The sequence below is a fragment of the Bombina bombina genome, chromosome 6 (genome assembly GCF_027579735.1).
Source record: "Bombina bombina isolate aBomBom1 chromosome 6, aBomBom1.pri, whole genome shotgun sequence".
Taxonomy (NCBI): domain Eukaryota; kingdom Metazoa; phylum Chordata; class Amphibia; order Anura; family Bombinatoridae; genus Bombina; species Bombina bombina.
In genome coordinates, this window is record NC_069504.1 from 334,994,538 (window position 1) to 335,017,825 (window position 23,288).

General features: G+C 40.2%; 1 protein-coding gene across 1 annotated transcript in view; it reads left to right on the forward strand.

Annotated features, from left to right (window-relative positions):
* Positions 1–23,288, forward strand: part of GLT8D2 (glycosyltransferase 8 domain containing 2) — a 369,196-nt gene that overhangs the window by 155,212 nt on the left and 190,696 nt on the right. Inside the window, exon 4 of the mRNA XM_053716966.1 lies at positions 16,902–17,070. Within this exon, the coding sequence (XP_053572941.1) occupies positions 16,902–17,070 (169 nt within the window). The remainder of the gene's footprint in view (positions 1–16,901; positions 17,071–23,288) is intronic.

Below are 23,288 nucleotides of genomic sequence, written 5' to 3' on the forward strand. Positions count from 1 at the left end.
CAGTATATATCTGAATATATCTATATATAATCATGTGGTGTGTGTATGTGTATATATATATACAGAGTGAGAGAGAGAGAGATACTGTATATTGTACCAAAATACCATAAGATATATGTAGAAATATGTATTTATGAATAAATAGAACATATTCTGCTATGTGAAGAACATTGGAATGTGAAATATTTCATGTTTTCATGTTGGATTAGCGCACTTGAGAATATGCAATGAAGTTTGCACACTAATATGTTTTTTTCCCCACTTTTTGTGCTCTATTGACTTATATGGGGGGATTCGTTAATGCACCCAATATCGGCTTTTTGCGTGGACCCGGTTAGTGCTAATGCAAAAACAGCTTAATTCTAACTTTTAATATGAGCACTACCGGACACTTGTGCAAAGGGGTTACTTCCAGAGGAGTTAGTGCGCAAGTGGAATAGTTAAATACCGCTCCACTTGTAATCTGGCCCACTGTCTTTTGCTTCACAATCAGAAGAGGCAAAAAATTAAAGCCAACCTTTATTTATATCTATGATTCAAAAGGATTTTTATATATATATATATATATATATATATATATATATATATATATATATATATATATATATATATATATATATATAAATGTTCAGCAAATTGTGGCAGGTGCACTCTCACAAACAGTTAAATTTCCAATGCCAGGGTGCTAGAGTAGGGTTCAATCTATGGAAAACAGGAAACAGCACTCACTGGTCTTAACAAATACTGGATTTATTCAGTGACGTTTCGGGGAATACACCCCTTCATCAGACCAAAGTACATACTGTGAAACAAACATTTCTTTCATGTAATTAGCAAGAGTCCATGAGCTAGTGACGTATGGGATATACATTCCTACCAGGAGGGGCAAAGTTTCCCAAACCTCAAAATGCCTATAAATACACCCCTCACCACACCCACAATTCAGTTTTACAAACTTTGCCTCCGATGGAGGTGGTGAAGTAAGTTTGTGCTAGATTCTACGTTGATATGCGCTCCGCAGCAAGTTGGAGCCCGGTTTTCCTCTCAGCGTGCAGTGAATGTCAGAGGGATGTGAAGAGAGTATTGCCTATTTGAATGCAGTGATCTCCTTCTACGGGGTCTATTTCATAGGTTCTCTGTTATCGGTCGTAGAGATTCATCTCTTACCTCCCTTTTCAGATCGACGATATACTCTTATATATACCATTACCTCTGCTGATTCTCGTTTCAGTACTGGTTTGGCTTTCTACAAACATGTAGATGAGTGTCCTGGGGTAAGTAAATCTTATTTTCTGTGACACTCTAAGCTATGGTTGGGCACTTTGTTTATAAAGTTCTAAATATATGTATTCTAACATTTATTTGCTTTGACTCAGAATGTTCAACTTTCCTTATTTTTCAGACAGTCAGTTTCATATTTGGGATAATGCATTTGAATTAATCATTTTTTTCTTACCTTCAAAAATTTGACTCTTTTTTTCCCTGTGGGCTGTTAGGCTCGCGGGGGCTGAAAATGCTTCATTTTATTGCGTCATTCTTGGCGCGGACTTTTTTGGCGCAAAAATTCTTTTCCGTTTCCGGCGTCATACGTGTCGCCGGAAGTTGCGTCATTTTTTTGACGTTATTTTGCGCCAAAGATGTCGGCGTTCCGGATGTGGCGTCATTTTGGCGCCAAAAGCATTTAGGCGCCAAATAATGTGGGCATCTGATTTGGCGCTAAAAAATATGGGTGTCGCTTTTGTCTCCACATTATTTAAGTCTCATTTTTTATTGCTTCTGGTTGCTAGAAGCTTGTTCTTTGGCATTCTTTCCCATTCCTGAAACTGTCATTTAAGGAATTTGATCAATTTTGCTTTATATGTTGTTTTTTCTCTTACATATTGCAAGATGTCTCACGTTGCATCTGAGTCAGAAGATACTACAGGAAAATCGCTGTCTAGTGCTGGATCTACCAAAGCTAAGTGTATCTGCTGTAAACTTTTGGTAGCTATTCCTCCGGCTGTTGTTTGTATTGATTGTCATGACAAACTTGTTAAAGCAGATAATATTTCCTTTAGTAATGTACCATTGCCTGTTGCAGTTCCCTCAACATCTAAGGTGCAGAATGTTCCTGATAACATAAGAGATTTTGTTTCTGAATCCATAAAGAAGGCTATGTCTGTTATTTCTCCTTCTAGTAAACATAAAAAATCTTTTAAAACTTCTCTCCCTACAGATGAATTTTTAAATGAGCATCATCATTCTGATTCTGATGACTCTTCTGGTTCAGAGGATTCTGTCTCAGAGGTTGATGCTGATAAATCTTCATATTTATTTAAAATGGAATTTATTCGTTCTTTACTTAAAGAAGTACTAATTGCTTTAGAAATAGAGGATTCTGGTCCTCTTGATACTAATTCTAAACTTTTGGATAAGGTATTTAAAGCTCCTGTGGTTATTCCAGAAGTTTTTCCTGTTCCTAATGCTATTTCTGCAGTAATTTCCAAAGAATGGGATAAATTGGGTAATTCATTTACTCCTTCTAAACGTTTCAAGCAATTATATCCTGTGCCGTCTGACAGATTAGAATTTTGGGACAAAATCCCTAGAGTTGATGGGGCTATTTCTACCCTTGCTAAACGTACTACTATTCCTACGTCAGATGATACTTCGTTTAAGGATCCTTTAGATAGGAAAATTGAATCCTTTCTAAGAAAAGCTTATCTGTGTTCAGGTAATCTTCTTAGACCTGCTATATCTTTGGCTGATGTTGCTGCAGCTTCAACTTTTTGGTTGGAAACTTTAGCGCAACAAGTAACACATCATGATTCTCATGATATTATTATTCTTCTTCAGCATGCTAATAATTTTATCTGTGATGCCATTTTTGATATTATCAGAGTTGATGTCAGGTTTATGTCTCTAGCTATTTTAGCTAGAAGAGCTTTATGGCTTAAAACTTGGAATGCTGATATGGCTTCTAAATCAACTCTACTTTCTATTTCTTTCCAGGGTAACAAATTATTTGGTTCTCAGTTGGATTCTATTATTTCAACTGTTACTGGTGGGAAAGGAACTTTTTTACCACAGGATAAAAAATCTAAAGGTAAAAACAGGGCTAATAATCGTTTTCGTTCCTTTCGTTTCAACAAAGAACAAAAGCCTGATCCTTCATCCTCAGGAGCAGTTTCAGTTTGGAAACCATCTCCAGTCTGGAATAAATCCAAGCCAGCTAGAAAGGCAAAGCCTGCTTCTAAGTCCACATGAAGGTGCGGCCCTCATTCCAGCTCAGCTGGTAGGGGGCAGGTTACGTTTTTTCAAGGAAATTTGGATCAATTCAGTTCACAATCTTTGGATTCAGAACATTGTTTCAGAAGGGTACAGAATTGGTTTCAAGATGAGACCTCCTGCAAAGAGATTTTTTCTTTCCCGTGTCCCAGTAAATCCAGTAAAAGCTCAAGCATTTCTGAATTGTGTTTCAGATCTAGAGTTGACTGGAGTAATTATGCCAGTTCCAGTTCCGGAACAGGGGATGGGGTTTTATTCAAATCTCTTCATTGTACCAAAGAAGGAGAATTCCTTCAGACCAGTTCTGGATCTAAAAATATTGAATCGTTATGTAAGAATACCAACGTTCAAGATGGTAACTGTAAGGACTATCTTGCCTTTTGTTCAGCAAGGGAATTATATGTCCACAATAGACTTACAGGATGCATATCTGCATATTCCGATTCATCCAGATCATTATCAGTTCCTGAGATTCTCTTTTCTGGACAAGCATTACCAGTTTGTGGCTCTGCCGTTTGGCCTAGCTACAGCTCCAAGAATTTTTACAAAGGTTCTCGGTGCCCTTCTGTCTGTAATCAGAGAACAGGGTATTGTGGTATTTCCTTATTTGGACGATATCTTGGTACTTGCTCAGTCTTTACATTTAGCAGAATCTCATACGAATCGACTTGTGTTGTTTCTTCAAGATCATGGTTGGAGGATCAATTTACCAAAAAGTTCATTGATTCCTCAGACAAGGGTAACCTTTCTGGGTTTCCAGATGGATTCAGTGTCCATGACTCTGTCTTTAACAGACAAGAGACGTCTAAAATTAATTACAGCTTGTCGAAACCTTCAGTCACAATCATTCCCTTCAGTAGCCTTATGCATGGAAATTCTAGGTCTTATGACTGCTGCATCGGACGCGATCCCCTTTGCTCGTTTTCACATGCGACCTCTTCAGCTCTGTATGCTGAATCAATGGTGCAAGGATTACACAAAGATATCTCAATTAATATCTTTAAAACCGATTGTTCGACACTCTCTAACGTGGTGGACAGATCACCATCGTTTAATTCAGGGGGCTTCTTTTGTGCTTCCGACCTGGACTGTAATTTCAACAGATGCAAGTCTCACAGGTTGGGGAGCTGTGTGGGGATCTCTGACGGCACAAGGAGTTTGGGAATCTCAGGAGGTGAGATTACCGATCAATATTTTAGAACTCCGTGCAATTTTCAGAGCTCTTCAGTTTTGTCCTCTTCTGAAGAGAGAATCGTTCATTTGTTTTCAGACAGACAATGTCACAACTGTGGCATACATCAATCATCAAGGAGGGACTCACAGTCCTCTGGCTATGAAAGAAGTATCTTGAATTTTGGTTTGGGCGGAATCCAGCTCCTGTCTAATCTCTGCGGTTCATATCCCAGGTATAGACAATTGGGAAGCGGATTATCTCAGTCGCCAAACGTTGCATCCGGGCGAATGGTCTCTTCACCCAGAGGTATTTCTTCAGATTGTTCAAATGTGGGAACTTCCAGAAATAGATCTGATGGCGTCTCATCTAAACAAGAAACTTCCCAGGTATCTGTCCAGATTCCGTGATCCTCAGGCGGAGGCAGTGGATGCATTATCACTTCCTTGGAAGTATCATCCTGCCTATATCTTTCCGCCTCTAGTTCTTCTTCCAAGAGTAATCTCCAAGATTCTGAAGGAATGCTCGTTTGTTCTGCTGGTAGCTCCGGCATGGTCTCACAGGTTTTGGTATGCGGATCTTGTCCGTATGGCCTATTGCCAACCGTGGACTCTTCCGTTAAGACCAGACCTTCTGTCTCAAGGTCCTTTTTTCCATCAGGATCTGAAATCCTTAAATTTAAAGGTAGGGAGATTGAACGCTTGATTCTTGGTCACAGAGGTTTCTCTGACTCTGTGATTAATACTATGTTACAGGCTCGTAAATCTGTATCTAGAGAGATATATTATAGAGTCTGGAAGACTTATATTTCTTGGTGTCTTTCTCATCATTTTTCTTGGCATTCTTTTAGAATACCGAGAATATTACAGTTTCTTCAGGATGGTTTAGATAAGGGTTTGTCTGCAAGTTCCTTGAAAGGACAAATCTCTGCTCTTTCTGTTCTTTTTCACAGAAAGATTGCTATTCTTCCTGATATTCATTGTTTTGTACAAGCTTTGGTTCGTATAAAGCCTGTCATTAAGTCAATTTCTCCTCCTTGGAGTTTGAATTTGGTTCTGGGGGCTCTTCAAGCTCCTCCATTTGAACCTTTGCATTCATTGGACATTAAATTACTTTCTTGGAAAGTTTTGTTCCTTTTGGCCATCTCTTCTGCCAGAAGAGTTTCTGAATTATCTGCTCTTTCTTGTGAGTCTCCTTTTCTGATTTTTCATCAGGATAAGGCGGTGTTGCGAACTTCTTTTGAATTTTTACCTAAAGTTGTGACTTCCAACAACATTAGTAGAGAAATTGTGGTTCCTTCATTATGTCCTAATCCTAAGAATTCTAAGGAGAAATCGTTGCATTCTTTGGATGTTGTTAGAGCTTTGAAATATTATGTTGAAGCTACTAAATCTTTCCGAAAGACTTCTAGTCTATTTGTTATCTTTTCCGGTTCTAGAAAAGGCCAGAAAGCTTCTGCCATTTCTTTGGCATCTTGGTTGAAATCTTTAATTCATCTTGCCTATGTTGAGTCGGGTAAAACTCCGCCTCAGAAAATTACAGCTCATTCTACTAGGTCAGTTTCTACTTCCTGGGCGTTTAGGAATGAAGCTTCGGTTGATCAGATTTGCAAAGCAGCAACTTGGTCCTCTTTGCATACTTTTACTAAATTCTACCATTTTGATGTATTTTCTTCTTCTGAAGCAGTTTTTGGTAGAAAAGTACTTCAGGCAGCGGTTTCAGTTTGAATCTTCTGCTTATGTTTTTCATTAAACTTTATTTTGGGTGTGGATTATTTTCAGCAGGAATTGGCTGTCTTTATTTTGTCCCTCCCTCTCTAGTGACTCTTGTGTGGAAAGATCCACATCTTGGGTAGTCATTATCCCATACGTCACTAGCTCATGGACTCTTGCTAATTACATGAAAGAAAACATAATTTATGTAAGAACTTACCTGATAAATTCATTTCTTTCATATTAGCAAGAGTCCATGAGGCCCGCCCTTTTTTTGTGGTGGTTATGATTTTGTATAAAGCACAATTATTCCAATTCCTTATTTTATATGCTTTCACACTTTTTTATCACCCCACTTCTTGGCTATTCGTTAAACTGAATTGTGGGTGTGGTGAGGGGTGTATTTATAGGCATTTTGAGGTTTGGGAAACTTTGCCCCTCCTGGTAGGAATGTATATCCCATACGTCACTAGCTCATGGACTCTTGCTAATATGAAAGAAATGAATTTATCAGGTAAGTTCTTACATAAATTATGTTTTTTACACCCACAAGAGACCCTCCCCCAGTGTAAAAACCGCCAAAATTGTTGCCAAGGCAACCCTACTCATGTAAACAACACCAACAATGAAACCATACTTAAAATACATTAAAATACATTAAATACACAAACTGCAGAATGGCCATGCAAGTACATCTGTGGCAGCAATTATATGTGCACAGTGTCAGAAATGTAACAATGGCATCAACATAGTATCAAAAAAGGAGACATACTAAAATGTGTAAATATCTACATATGCGATGTCAATTAGACAGTTAGACATAAAATCCCCAAACAATCCGTATAGAGGAGTCCGTTCATAATTTGCATACAGACTGTGATAGTAGATGGTGTCCCACATAATACACAAAATATATACTATACTGGTAGGTAGGGGAGCATAGTTTATGCAAGTCAGTGTATGTCAATGCATAGTATAATACCGTGGGTATAGAGCCTTCCCCTGAATGATCCCTAATCGTTAACATACTATATTTCTACAGGTGGTACGTTCAAACAAATATGGCAAGCAACAATTTGGAACAGGCAAGCTAGACGCATCAGAACATACATACTAGACAGCGTATAGCGAGACAAGTAGGTCCTGCTTCTAAGGACATATATCCGTAATGCGCATGCGTATCCTCTGGCTGCACCCACCTCTGTATACTACGTTTGACCCACCACTCAGTTGTATTTTGGGACATTTGTTTTTCTGACCTAACATTCACCACGATGATAGACTGTTTTGTTGTTTCTGCATTAAGTACCACTGAAAGCAATAAGCAACATGGAACCAAGTTGGTTAACACAGGCCACGGCTACCATCCCACCAGAAATTGAGGGTGTTGAAACATTGTCCATGAGTGACATAGACGCAGCACAGATTTTGTTTGACACTGTTTTGCCTAATGATCCGGCACTGACTGTACTTAACCAGATCATGAAATTAAAGAAAAAGGAGGTAGATTTAAAACTGCACGGAATTTACCTCTCCGAATTTCACAGGAAAAGTCTTATACCTAAGGGGTTTAGGATCAACAACGTTCCCACAATTTGCAGACCAAACCCTGAGTTCTGTAAAAAATGGTGCGCGGTCCTTAACAAATGTTCCTTGGATCTGATACTGTTGGTGGTGGAGGAAATAATGAGCCTGTTACAGAAAACAAGGGATGACATCATCAACACTGAAGAGGCTAAGAATCAGATTCTGCTACAAGATAAATCTGAAAACTGGACCGAAAAAATAGCAGCCCAACTACGCGAATATAACAACGCTCTGGTGGCCATTAAGAACAAAAAATTGGGCTACGTTATGGATAACTACAAGGAGAAGAAAGTCTACAGATGGACACTGGGACCAGGAGACAGAACATACTACCGACCCAGGAGACAGCGACGTATTAGAACTTACGGGCATCGCCAGCTTAACACGGTGGACACAAGCTCTGGGTCTGACTCAGATGGTACCGTGAATCCACGACAGGAACAGGACATCAACAATGGCACACAGCCTTTTTTAGGGATCACCACCCGCTCCAGGGTCAGAGGCAAAGAACGCATGTCCGAAGGGGCGGGGTATGGAGGAAGACCACCATACCAGCAAAGGAGGAGGAGGATGTGACAGTGAACCTCAGCCAACACATCCTGAGTGACCAAGAGTGAAGGGTACTTAGGAAAGGACTATCCTTTGTTCCCACAACAGCCACCAATGAATTTTCTACATTCATTGACACTATGAGGTTCCAGAGGCAATTGCAACTTGGTGATTTTTTTCAGGGAAAAACCCTTGAAGACAAGAAGAATCTATTCAAAAAACCAAGCTCCTTTGACCCACCCATCACCAACCCTAGCATCAGAACATACACTAGGATTATACAACAGAAACTTGATGAGGGTTGTCAAACAAAATTTAGGAATAATATGACATCCATTGACTGGGAAGCGGTACACTCGCTAATGGCAGATAACTCCATCATCATACGCCCAGCTGACAAGGGTGGTGCCATAGTCTTGCAAGACTATCATGACTACAAAACTTAGATTGAGAAACAACTGACTGATGCTGCCACCTATAGGGCATTGCCCTGTGACCCAACCATCACTTATAAAGCACAAATTGATACCCTGATTGAACATGGGGCACAGATGAATTGGATAGACTCTACTCTACGTGACTGGATGATAACTGACTACCCGATAAGACCCATTCTGTACACATTGCCGAAAATCCACAAACAGCTGGACCACCCACCAGGGAGACCGATTGTCTTGGCCCGAGGATCATTACTACAGCCATTGGCCACCTACATAGACTCCATCCTACAGCCCATGGTGATCAACATGAGGTCATATCTGAGAGACTCGTCTGCACTTATTAGAGACTTAACTGCACTAACTGAAGTACAACTAGGAGACGTTTTGGCCAGCCTGGATGTAGCGAGCCTCTATACCATCATCACTCATGATCTGGGTATGAACATTGTAACTAGGTGTTTGGAGAAACATCCGTATGTTGGACCTCCAGTTGGATTCATTATTGACCTGTTAGCCCTGTGTCTGAAATTAAATTACTTCAAATTTGAAAAGAGATTTTACCTCCAATTGATGGGAACGGCAATGGGCTCGATCATGGCCCCAGCTTTTCCAATCTCTTTATGGAACACATGGAAGAGAATGTTTTCAAAGTATATGACCATGAACAGGTACTCTTTTATAAACGGTACATCGATGATATTATCGTGGTCTGGCGGGGATCGATTGAATCATTCCAAGAATGGGTGGCAAACCTGAACTCTATGGGGGAACAGGTGAAACTGAAAGAAGTGTCAAGTTACACGGAAGTAGACTTTTTAGACCTCAGAATCTACAAGGAAGCCACGGGCTTGGGAACTACCCTGTTCAAGAAAGAAACCGATCGCAACACACTTCTCCACGCATCCAGTTTCCATCCAAGATCACTAATAAAAGCTATACCTAAGGCACAACTGTTGCGGGTAATCCGGAACAATTCCTCAAGCACCAGAAGGGATGTTCAACTGAATGACATGGAAGAGAGATTTCGGAACAGAGGCTACAAGAACCAGGTAATTAAGGAAGCCAGAATGGACATCATTGCTAATCATTCTGATAAGGATCCGAAGAGTAGAATGAACTTTATCACTACCTACTCACCTAACACAAGGACATTGGGCATGACTCTGAAAGAAAAGTGGGACATTGTCGAATCCGATCCCACGTTACCTTATCGGGGATATGGCCCACCAAGAATAGGCTATAAGAGAGGGAGAAACTTGAAAGACATCCTAATGAGGACAGATCCTATCAACAGTTATAGCCAAAGAACCTCCTCTACTAAAAAAAGGGGGTCATTCAAGTGCCCTAGTTGCGTGACATGCAATTCGATGCTCCAATGCAGCCAATTCCGACACCCACACACAAATGAGATGTTTAAGATCAAGCACTACCTTACTTGCACCACTAAGTACGTAGTGTATATGTTAAACTGTAATTGTGGCCTTTTCTACATAGGAAAGACCTCTGATGATATCAAAAGAAGGATGGCGAACCACAGGAGCGCCATACGCACGGCTATAGACAATAAGAAGAGTGACCAACCCGTAGCAAGACATTTCCTGGACATGGGCCACACTGTGGCTGATTTGAGGTTCAAGTTGATTGACCACGTCCCGCCACTTAATCGTGGAGGTGATCGGGGTAAGCTATTACTCCGGAAGGAGGCAGAATGGATATATAAATTGAACACTATCCACCCCCACGGTCTCAACATCGGCATTGACTGGCATTGCTTCTTGTGACACCATAAGATATAGGCAAGACTTTGGATGATTTCTAAGTAACAGATGGCAAACCACAGAAGCGCCAGATGCACCATGGCGGAATGGATGTACAGATTGCATACCGTCCATCCCTGCAGTCCTAACTTGGGCATTAATTGGCATGACCTTCTGGTCTGATTGGAGAATTGGCCCGACATCCGGCCGTGAAGACATACAGGTGTGTTTACTGACAATACAGATATTTTTATAACTTTGAACAATTTGGAGTCGCTGTAACTGTATTACCGGGATGTTATAAACATTACAGACAGGATGTATCTGTCTCCTGACCAGGACCTCCTAAAGTCCTTGGCCCCATGTGACTCTAGGTATCTGAATATGTATATATGTGAATGGGGTGCTCTTGTAGCTGTGGCTTTATGTATTTCCATAATTTTGATGTACTTTTGACAGTTGGATGTGTGGGAAGGGACCTATGTTTCATCTACATCCCCCCACATAGGTGCCACCCTTGTACTAACGGTGCATGATGTGCCTTCCACTACCTAGCGTTGGGTCATCTCTGACCACTTTTTTGTGCTTGTAACATATGCTCTATATATATATTTATTTTGTTGCAACCATTATTGCAATATGGTGTTGTAGGAATACATAAATGGTTTGTGGGATAGTGTGCGACATTTGTGCTGCCTATTGATCTGTTGTGTTATAGGTTGATCTCTTAACACTATGCCAGCTTATGCCCTCCCAAACCTGACACATAGAGCCCTATTACCACGACGCTGTTTGACTATCTATTGTACATTTCATCTGAGGGCTTGCCCCTCTAGCCCTATCCCGTGACTTGTTGATTCCCACACAGGTGGTGGTCATCTGATTATACACATACGCGCTGCGGTCCGTATCTCTAATGAATAGGGCCCATGTATTATTTAATATTTTTATCGCTCCTGCATATACTTGACTAGCATTGCCACCTAGATAGCCCCTCGCTAACGTACATAATCTTTCGTATTACCGGTCTCCTTGAGCACTCAGTTTGGGCAGGTACTGTGTAATTTTGCTGTACATGGGGGCTTGCTCATTTGAACCTATTCCATAGCACCAGATCCCTCTATATGGGCGGAGCTTGCTTGAAGATACGCATATGCATTACGGATATATGTCCTTAGAAGCAGGACCTACTTGTCTCGCTATTCTCTACGCTAACTAGTATGTATGTTCTGAAGCGTCCAGCTTCACTGTTCCAAATTGTTGCTTGTCATATTTGTTTGAACAGCCCACCTGTAGAAATATAGTACGTTAACGATTAGGGATCATTCAGGGGAAGGCTCTATACCTACGGTATTATTCTATGCATTGACATACACTGACTTGCATAAACTATGCTCCCCTACCTACCAGTATAGTATATATTTTGTGTATTATGTGGGACACCATCTACTATCACGGTCTGTATGCAAATTATGAACGGACTCCTCTATACGGATTGTTTGGGGATTTTATGTCTAATTGTCTAATTGGCATCGCATATGTAGATATTTACACATTTTAGTATGTCTCCTTTTTTGATACTATGTTGATGCCATTGTTACATTTCTGACACTGTGCACATATAATTGCTGCCACAGATGTACTTGCATGGCCATTCTGCAGTTTGTGTATTTAATGTATTTTAATGTATTTTAAGTATGGTTTCATTGTTGGTGTTGTTTACATGAGTAGGGTTGCCTTGGCAACAATTTTGGGGGGTTTTACACTGGGGGAGGGTCTCTTGTGGGTGTATAAGTGTTTGTTTCACAGTATGTACTTTGGTCTGATGAAGGGGTGTATTCCCCGAAACGTCACTGAATAAATCCAGTATTTGTTAAGACCAGTGAGTGCTGTTTCCTGTTTTTCATATATAAATAAATGTATATATATATAATATATCTGCACTCACATCTATATAATCACAGCTGCCATGGTGTCAGGATAAATTGTATTCAATGTTAGAATTTGTCTGAAGAAAGGACGTTGGTCCTGAAAAGTTACGTTGTTTAAATAAATGTATTATTTTGTTGCAAGTCCAGTGATTGTGGATGTTTTGACACATTCCGAGCTACATTACAAGTCACGAACTAATGTACTAAAATATCGCACCCGCGTTAACTTGCGTGCTTATTACAATTTGAAAGTAAACATGACCGCACAAGCAAAAACTAAATTTGTGTTGATCGAGTTAGTGCAACTGAAGTCCTCTCATAAAGGGTTTTGGGCTAAAAATGTTAAATGCTTAAAAAGTATATGGTATATGAGAAAGAATTTGAATGGAAAGGGCTATTATGTATATATATATATATATATATATATATATATATATATATATATATACACAATCGTATGCAAAAGTTTAGGCACCCCTGACAATTTCCATGATTTTCATTTATTAATAATTGGGTGTTTGGATCAGCAATTTCATTTTGATCTATCAAATAACTGAAGGACACAGTAATATTTCAGTGGTGAAATGAGGTTTATTGGATTAACAGAAAATGTGCAATATGCATCAAAACAAAATTAGACAGGTGCATAAATTTGGGCACCCTAACAGAAATATCTCATCAATATTTAGTAGAGCCTCCTTTAGCAGAAATAACAGCCTCTAGACACTTCCTATAGCCTGTAATGAGTGTCTGGATTCTGGATGAAGGAATTTTGGACCATTCCTCCTTGCAAAACATCTCCAGTTCAGTTAGGTTTGATGGTTGCCAAGCATGGACAGCCCGCTTCAAATCACCTCACAGATATTCAATGATATTCAGGTCTGGGGACTGGGATGGCCATTCCAGAACATTGTACTTGTTCCTCTGCATAAACGCCAGAGTAGATTTTGAGCAGTGTTTTGGATCGTTGTCTTGTTGAAATATCCAGCCCCAGCGTAACTTCAACTTTGTGACTAATTCCTCAACATTATTCTCAAGTATCTGCTGATATTGAGTTGAATCCATGCAACCCTCAACTTTAACAAGATTTCCAGTACTGGCACTGGCCACACAGCCCCACAGCATGAAGGACTGTCCACCAAATTTTACTGTGGGTAGCAAGTGTTTGTCTTGGAACGCTGTGTTCTTTTGCCGCCAAGCATAACGCCCCTTGTTATGACCAAATAACTCAATCTTTGTTTAATCAGTCCACAGCACCTTCTTCCAAAATGAAGCTGGCTTGTCCAAATGTGCGTTTGCATACCTCAAGCAACTCTGTTTGTAGCGTGTGTGCAGAAAAGGCTTCTTCCACATTACTCGCCCATACAGCTTCTCCTTGTGCAAAGTGCGCTGAATTGTTGAACGATGCACAGTGACACCATCTGCAGCAAGATGATGATGTAGGTCTTTGGAGGTCTTCTGTGGGCTGTTTTTGACCGTTCTCACCATCCTTTGTCTCTGCCTCTCCAATATTTTACTTGGCCTGCCACTTTTGGCCTTAACAAGAACTGTGCCTGTGGTCTTCCAGTTCCTCACTATGTTCCTCACAGTGGACACTGACAGCTTAAATCTCAGCAATAGCTTTTTGTAGACTTCCCCAAACCATAATGTTGAACAATCTTTGTTTTCAGGTCATTTGAGAGTTATTTTGAGGCCCCATGTTGCCACTCTTCAGAGGAGAGTCAAAGAGAACAACAACTTGCAATTGGCCACCTTACATACCTTTTCTCATGATTAGATGCACCTGTCTATGAAGTTCAAGGCTTTATGGGCTCACCAAACCAATTGTGTTCTAATTAATCAGTGCTAGGTAGTTAAAGGTATTCAAATCAACAAAATGACAAGGGTACCCAAATTTATGTACCTGTCTAATTTCGTTTTGATGCATATTGCACATTTTCTGTTAATCTAATAAACCTCATTTCACTACTGAAATATTACTGTGTCCTTCAGTTATTTGATAGATCAAAATTACATTGCTGATCCAAACACCCAATTATTTATAAATGAAAGTCATGGAAATTGTCAGTGGTGCCTAATCTTTTGCATACAACTGTGTGTGTGTATATATATATATATATATATATATATATATATATATATACTGTATAAACTGTATATATATATATATATATATATATACTTATAAACACATATATAATCATGAATACACATATATACATATGTATATATACGTTGGAGCCCTTTCCACTCAAATACCTAAAAAAAAAAAAAAGTTAATAAATATTAATATTTAATTATGTGTTTTACTGTGTACGTACTGTACATATTTTACATTCCAATGTTCTTCACATAGGGGAAAATGTTCTATGTATTTTTAAATATGTATTCCTATATATATCTGTATGTGTATATAAGTAATGTAACGTCACTTTAATAAATTTAAAAAATCTTAAACTCAGATGACTGAAGACCAGTGAGTGCTTAACTACAGAAATGTGTATATATATATATATATATATATATATATATATATATATATATACTAGTCCTAAAGACCATGTACACAGGCCATTTTTTGTAGTACAGCAGCCCCACCCCTTACTCTCTCTCTGTCCCCCTCTCTTTTGTGCTCTTTCTCTCTGTCCCCCTCTGTTTTAAGCTCTCTCTCTCTCTGTCCCCCTCTTTTTTTGTGCTCTCTCTCCCCCCTCTCTTTTGTGCTCTCTCTCCCCCCTCTCTTTTGTGCTCTCTCTCTCTGTCTTCCTCTCTTTTGTGCTCTCTGTCTCTCCCCCCACTCTCTTTTGTGCTCTCTCTCCCCTCTCTTTTGTGCTCTCTCTCTCCCCCCTTTCTTTTGTGCTCTCTCTCTCCCCCCTCTCTTTTGTGCTCTCTCCCCCCCCCCTCTCGCTTTTATGCTCTCTCTCTCCCCTCTCTTTTGTGCTCTCTCTCTCCCCTCTCTTTTGTGCTCTCTCTCCCCCCCCTATCTTTTGTGCTCTCCCTCCCCCCTTCTCTTTTGTGCTCTCTCTCCCCCTCTCTTTTGTGCTCTCCCACCCCTTTCTTTTGTGCTCTCTCCCACCTCTACTTTGTGCTCTCTCTCTCCACCTCTCTTTTGTGCTCTCTCTCCCCCTCTCTTTTGTGCTCTTTCTCCCACCTCTCTTTTGTTTGATATAAATAGCAGTGAAAGCCTAAGTAATTTGTTATCTTTTTCAGCATTTAATATGGCCGGTGATAAGGTATTGTGGGATCATTATGGATGGATTATATATGATTTAAGTATAATAAATATCGATTTATAATGATAATGCCCTAATGTTCCATATGTTCTTTACACTTGTTTTTTTACATTTGTTTTTAATGCAGCACATAGCGACTGCCTCCTGTCAGCTGTTTGCTTGAGTGGCGTCCCGGTAACCACTGACGACAATCACACGCAGGCCGTACGGATTGAGACGTGACGTCATATCCGGTACGCCACCGGCAGCGGCGAGGACGGAGTCCTAATGGTGGAGGGTTTAAAAGTAAGTAATGCACTGTTTGTTTTGTAAAGCTGTCTGAGGAAAGGGGGTAACCCCGAAACGTTACAGGAGAATCAATAAAGGATTTTATGTTTAAAGACCCAGTGAGTGCTACTATTACACTATTACTGCGGATACTTTTCATGACTCATTGTATGCACCCTGGGCAAGAAAAACGGCTGCCTTGCACGCAGCGTGGAAGTTGGAGTGCTTTAGCCCTAGTGAAATAGGATATATATATATATATATATATATATATATATATATATATATATATATATATATATATATATATATATATATAAAGAAATAGAACATTTTCTTCTATATGAAGAACATTGGAATATAAAATGTCATAACTACCTTCGGGTTAACACTGTAGGTTTAACACATATTTTTAAACAACTTTCCAATTGTCTTCTTATATCTAATTTGCTTTATTCTCTTGGTATCTTTGTTGAAAAGTTTATCTAGATAGGCTCAGGAACTGGAAGCTAGCTTCTAATTGGTGGCTGCACAAATATGCCTCTTGTGATTGGCTTTCCGATGTGTTCAGCTAGTTCCCAGTAGTGCATTGCTACTCCTTCAAGAAAGGATACTAAAAGAATAAAGCAAAATTGTTAATAGAAGTATATGAGAAAATTGTTTAAAATTGTATGCTTTATCTAAACCCTAACAGAAAAAATGGGGGTTTCATGACCCTTTAAGTCGCGGTCATAATAGTCCTGAAGATAGTGTGCCGACTTTTGCTTGTGCGCAAAAAAAGCTACTTTCAACTTGTAATACGTGCTCTAACCCAGGCATGTTAAAAGCATACTTCTGGCAGTGTTTGCGCACTTGTAATCTGGCCCGCTAACGCTTGTTCTCTCTTTCTATCTCTTACAAATAAGTCTGTGCCATAAGATATTGATAAAACTGGTAATAGAAAAAAAACCAAATGCTTTTTGTAAAAATAACCAATCTGCATGTATTCAGTATCATTCTCAGTTGCTGAAACAGAGGAGGACGTAATTCCTATTGTTATTTGTGCTGCTGCGGGCAGAATGGGAGCTGCTATAGCTGCAATTAACAGTATCAACAGCAACACTGCAGCCAATGTCCTCTTTTACATTGTTGGACTAAAGAATTCTCTGCTTCACATAAGGTAATTCACCAATTTCCTTGATGCTCATTGAATATATATGTCAGTGCTTACAGTTGTGACATACACAAACTAAGTTTCTTTCCTAAGATATGGTGAGTCCACAATGTCATCAATTACTGTTGGGAATATCACTCCTGGCCAGCAGGAGGAGGCAAAGAGCACCACAGCAAAGCTGTTAAGTATCACTTCCCTTCCCACAAACCCAGTCATTCTCTTTGCCTTGGTGCATGGAGGTGGTGAAGTTTTTGGTGTCTGAAGAAAATTGGATTTCCTTTGCTTCAAGCAAGATTTTTTTTAGTATAGAAAGCCAGAGTAGGTTTACTCTGTTCTTTCCCTTTTTCAAGGATTGGGTATAGCCGTAGTCCATGTTAATTTCTTCAGTAGGGTAGTGGTGGCTTTAAAGCAGTTAGGAACTTGTGAGGTGGGCCTCACTGCATTTTCCTAACTTATTGCTGCCCTAATATAGAAAGCCAGAGTCGGTTTACTGTGTTCTTTCTTTTTCCACAAGTCTCTGTAAGTAGTGGCGTCCTTTCACACCGTGTGAGTCATCTCACTGCCGGAGGGCTAGATTGCAGGTAAGTACTTTCTGTCTTCATGGTAGGACACTAGCACTTTAAAGATAAAAATTCCTGCAGCTTAAGGGGACAAATAGATCCTTAGCAGGATTGATTTATGGCAGAATGCGGGCACCATATGTATGTGGTATGGAGACTAATTGGATAACCCTTCTTATTGTAATGAATTAGTTAACCTCTTTTTACCAGGCTCATTATGTTCAGAGGAATATCTCTAATAATTTTATTATCCTATGGGATTGTGATAAAACATATGGGTGTTACTAGTAGCAGCACTCCGTTTTAAGAGATAACGTTTTCTCTTGTAAGATGTATCGAGTCCACGGATTCATCCATACTTGTGGGATTTTCTCCTTCCCTACAGGAAGTGGCAGAGAGAGCACCCACAGCAGAGCTGTCTATATAGCTCCTCCCTTAGCCCCACCCCCCAGTCATTCTCTCGGCCTGCTTAACTGCTAGGAAGGGCAAAGTGAGTGTGGTGACAAAAATGTTAGTTTTTATTTTCTCAAGCAAAAGTTTGTTATTTTAAATGGTACCGGTGTGTACTATTTACTCTCTGGCAGAAAAGGGATGAAGATTTCTGCAAGGAGGATGATGATCTTAGCATTTTGTAACTAAGATCCACTGTTGTTCTCACAAGGGCTGAAGAGTACAGGAAAACTTCAGTTGGGGGAACAGTTTGCAGGCTAAACTGCATTAAGGTATGTTCAGTCTATTTTTTCTAGACAGACTGTGTTATTTCTAGAAAAGGCTGGCAATATCCCCATGAGGGAAAGGTAAGCTGTATTCAGTAAAAGAGGAATCCAAGCTTGTATAAAGGGCTCATAGTTACTGGTGACACTAATAGGAAAAAACGTTTTGGTTTAGTTACAAATAAAACGTTTTTTGAGGGACTTTAAGGGGTCTTTGTGGCTTGTTTAAGGTTTATTAACCCACATGGCTAGTTTAAGAAACACTCTGTGGTGTTTTTTAGGCCCCATACCTTCGAGTGAGGTGGGAGGGGCCTATTTTCAGTTGCACAGTTTATTTACCTCAGAAGCATCCAGCTACTTCTCCAGAGATTCCTGTTGTATTTGAGGGCTGTAAAGAGGTTTTTTCCCCCACAAATCGTTCCTAAAGGGCAGGTAGGCGCCACAGCAGAGCTGTGGCAAGGTGCTGAACGTTTATTTACCGGTTTTGAAGTTTTTTCAATCCGGTTTTAACATTAAAGGGCCACTGTAAGTAAATATTTTCTATGCCTGTTACTAACTAACTACCCCAAATACACTTTTTATCAATAGCATTTCATTAACATATCTCTACCGTATATCAGAAATCTTGTCTGCAAATTTAATTGTTTTCCAAACCCACTCCGTGGGTATCCTTTGCTCTGTACCAATCCGTTTACAATACCTAGGTTTCAAAATGGCGCTTTAAACACAAAGTTATTGGTTTAAGTATTTTGAACACGCAGTGCTGAAAATAGTGGGCAGGATAACGTGACATCATCGGCGAATAAAAGATATAACTTTTCGAACGTTATGAAACTTTGTTTTGGAGAAAATATAGGTCAGTAGGTTTTAATTAATGTTTATTAACTTTAATATGTTAGTTGTTTAGCTTAAAAATTATAACAGAAAGTAATCCTTTAAGGGGTTAATTGTTCATTTGCATAGTTGTGCAAAGTTACTAAGGCTTTATGATGTTACTGTAAAAATTTTGTTGTGTTTACTGCTTTTTTACACTGTTTTGCAGAGTTTGTGCAGCTTTTTTTCTCTTAAAGGCACAGTACCGTTTTTGTTTAAAGTGTTATTTACTTTGACTTTAAAGTGTTTTCCAAGATTGCTTGTTACATTACTAGCCTAAAAAAGATAGGAGAAACAGATGCGCCACATGCCCCAATATTGTTGGAACAAAGAGAATGTTTGTAGTATACAGCAATTACACTCACATGTGTTGAAGCACTTCAAGTGGTGCTGTAAGAGCAGTCTGGGATCTATAACAGTCACCCAGAAGACCGGCCTCCTAAGATTAATGTAGAGTCTGTAGTGAAAATATATAAGAGACAAAGAGTGCCTATATGGCCTAGTACTGTTTAACCAAGATTTGAATGTCACAAGGAGTTAAATATTGCACTCACATTTGTTGTGGCATCTCCATTGATGCCAATAGAGCAGGCTGGGATCAATTAAGTCACCCAACAGACATAGCGCAGAGGCAAGCAGGAGACCAGAGGCCTCAAGATGATTCAAGAGGCTCAGGAATATCCAAAGAGAATCCAAAAATAGCAAGTGTTTAAAAAGTAGTAAAAATTACTTTATTAAAACATTAAAAAGTCTCAAGCGACGCGTTTCTCAGCCAGGGGCTGTTTCATCAGGCTGATGAAACGCGTCGATTGAGACTTTTTAATGAAAATGAAATAATGAAAATATTTCTGATGGAGGTCAGAAAATCAAAACTTTTAATCACTTGCCGAGCTCTTCATTCCATTCCTCGGCCATCAGTGGCTCAGTGTTTGGAGGTAATCGGACTTATGGTAGCGGCAATGGACACAGTTCCTTATGCCCGCCTACACCTCAGACCACTGCAACTATGCATGCTCAAACAGTGGAATGGGGATTATGCAGATTTATCTCCTCAACTGCATCTGGACCAAGAGACCAGAGATTCTCTTCTCTGGTGGTTGTCTCAGGACCACCTGTCTCAGGGAATATGTTTCCGCAGGCCAGAGTGGCTCATAGTAACGACAGATGCCAGCCTGCTAGGCTGGGGTGCATTCTGGAAATCCCTGAAAGCACAGGGATTATGGTCTCGGGAGGAATCTCTCCTCCCGATAAACATTCTAGTACTGAGAGCGATATTCAATGCGCTTCAGGCGTGGCCTCAGCTAGTTGCGGCCAAATTCATCAGATTTCAGTCGGACAACATCACGACTGTAGCCTATATCAATCATCAGGAGGAACACAGAGTTCTCTAGCGATGATGGAGGTAACCAAAATTATCCGATGGGCGGAGGATCACTCTTGCCATCTCTCAGGAATCCATATCCCAGGGGTAGAGAACTAGGAGGCGGATTTCCTAAGTCGTCAGACTTTTCATCCGGGAGAGTGGGAGCTCCATCCGGAAGGTATTTGCCCAGCTGACTCAGCAATGGGGCACACCAGAATTGTATCTGATGGCGTCCCGACAGAACGCCAAACTTCTGCCTTACAGGTCCAGGTCCCGGGATCCCCAGGCGGTACTGATAGATTCAAAAATAGTGCAAGAACACTAGAGGGCGCTACTAGGTCCTAAACAGACCATATACTGAATAAAACATATAAAAATTGAATAAACTGATCACTTTAAAATTATTAGAATGAAAAGTGGCACCTCATTAAGTATAATATATCACAATATATGAGTCCACAATATGTGAGCTAGGACAAACAGTCTGTTGGATCAATGATATAGTCCAATATAATCCCAGCCGACAACGATAGGCTCTGAGTGGTCAGGAAATAATTCCCTTCTTCCAAAAGCGGCAGGCAGATCTATATGGATTGAGAACAAACAAAAGCGACCAATGTGTGTATCCACAGCAACAATGCCCAAACAGTGCCCTGGTCCTTCAATCTGGCTTATGTTTTTCCACCGTTTCCTCTCCTCCCACGTCTGGTTGCCAGAATCAAGCAGGAGAGAGCTAAGGTGATTCTGATAGCGCCTGCGTGGCCACGCAGGACTTGGTATGCAGACCTGGTGGACATGTCATCTGTTCCACCGTGGACTCTGCCAATGAGGCAGGACCTTCTAATCCAAGGTCCGTTCAAGCATCCAAATCTAATTTCTTTCCGTATGACTGCTTGGAGATTAAACGCCTGATTCTATCAAAGCGTGGTTTCTCTGAGTCAGTCATTGATACCCTGATTCAGGCTAGAAAGCCTGTCACCAGGAAAATCTATCAAGATTTGGCGCAAATATCTTTGTTGGTGTGAATCCAAGGGTTACTCATGGAGTAAGATTAGGATTCCTAGAATTTTGTCTTTTCTCCAAGAAGGATTGGAGAAGGGATTATCAGCTAGTTCCTTAAAGGGACAAATATCTGCTTTGTCTATTCTTTTACACAAACGTCTGGCAGATGTCCCAGACGTTCAAGCGTTTAGTCAGGCCTTGGTCAGGATCAAGCCTGTATTTACACCTGCTGCTCCGCCATGGAGTCTAAACTTGGTTCTTAAAGTTCTTCAAGGGGTTCCGTTTGAACCTATGCATTCCATAGATATTAAGCTTCTATCTTGGAAAGTTTTGTTTTTACTAGCTATCTCTTCGGCTCAAAGAGTTTCTGAGTTATCTGCTTTACAGTGTGACTCACCTTATCTTATTTTCCATGCAGATAAGGTGGTTTTACGTACCAAACCTGGATTCCTTCCTAAGGTTGTTTCTAATAGGAATATCAATCAGGAAATTGTTGTTCCTTCGCTGTGTCCTAATCCTTCTTCAAAGAAGGAACGTCTGTTGCACAATCTTGATGTGGTTTGTGCTTTAAAGTTCTACTTACAAGCAAACAAAGATTTCCGTCAAACATCTTCATTGTTTGTTGTCTATTCTGGTAAGCGGAGAGGTCAAAAGGCTACGGCTACCTCGCTTTCTTTTTGACTGCAAAGCATCATCCGTATGACTTATGAGACTGCTGGCCAGCAGCCTCCTGAAAGAATTACTGCTCATTCTACTAGAGCAGTGGCTTCCACATTGGCTTTTAAAAATGAGGCTTCTATTGAACAGATTTGTAAGGTGGCGACTTGGTCTTCGCTTCATACTTTTTCCAAATTTTACAAATTCGATTCTTTTGCTTCTTCGGAGGCTATTTTTGAGAGAACAAGCAGTGGTGCCTTCCGTTTAAGGAACCTGTCTTGTCCCTCCCTTCATCCGTGTCCTAAAGCTTTGGTATTGGTATCCCACAAGTATGGATGAATCCATGGACTCGATACATCTTACAAGAAAAAACAGAATTTATGTTTACCTAATAAATTTCTTTCTCTTGTGATGTATAGAGTCCATGACCCGCCCTGTCTATTTAAGACAGGTAGTATATTTTTATTTAAAAATCTTCAGTCACCACTGACCCTATAGTTTCTCCTTTTTCTTCCTAGCCTTCGGTCGAATGACTGGGGGGTGGAGCTAAGGGAGGACCTATATAGACAGCGCTGCTGTGGGTGCTCTCTCTGCCACTTCCTGTAGGGAAGGAGAATATCCCACAAGTATGGATGAATCCGTGGACTCGATACATCACAAGAGAAAGAAATTTATCAGGTAAGCATAAATTCTGTTTTTGTCACGTGAGCGGTTGAAATACCGCTCTATTTTTTTAACTATTCTCTGTGCTTCCCCTCAGTGTCGCTGTGGCCGGAGGGCGGGCTTAATCTGAGCGGGCTAAGTCTTTTCTCGCGCACTTTTTTGAGAAAGATGCGTCTCTCAGGGGAAAAAGGTGTTGCACAGTTAATCACATGACTTCCTCCTCTCCAAATACGGAGCAGTGCCGGCCATTTCAGTGTGTCGCCTTCATCATGGCTGAAGTCAGAAGAGGCAGGTAGGCACCTCAGTTTAGCTGAGGGTATATAGGCATATAGTGTGAGGGTTTTTACTGAAAAACAGAATTTATGTTTACCTGATAAATTACTTTCTCCAACG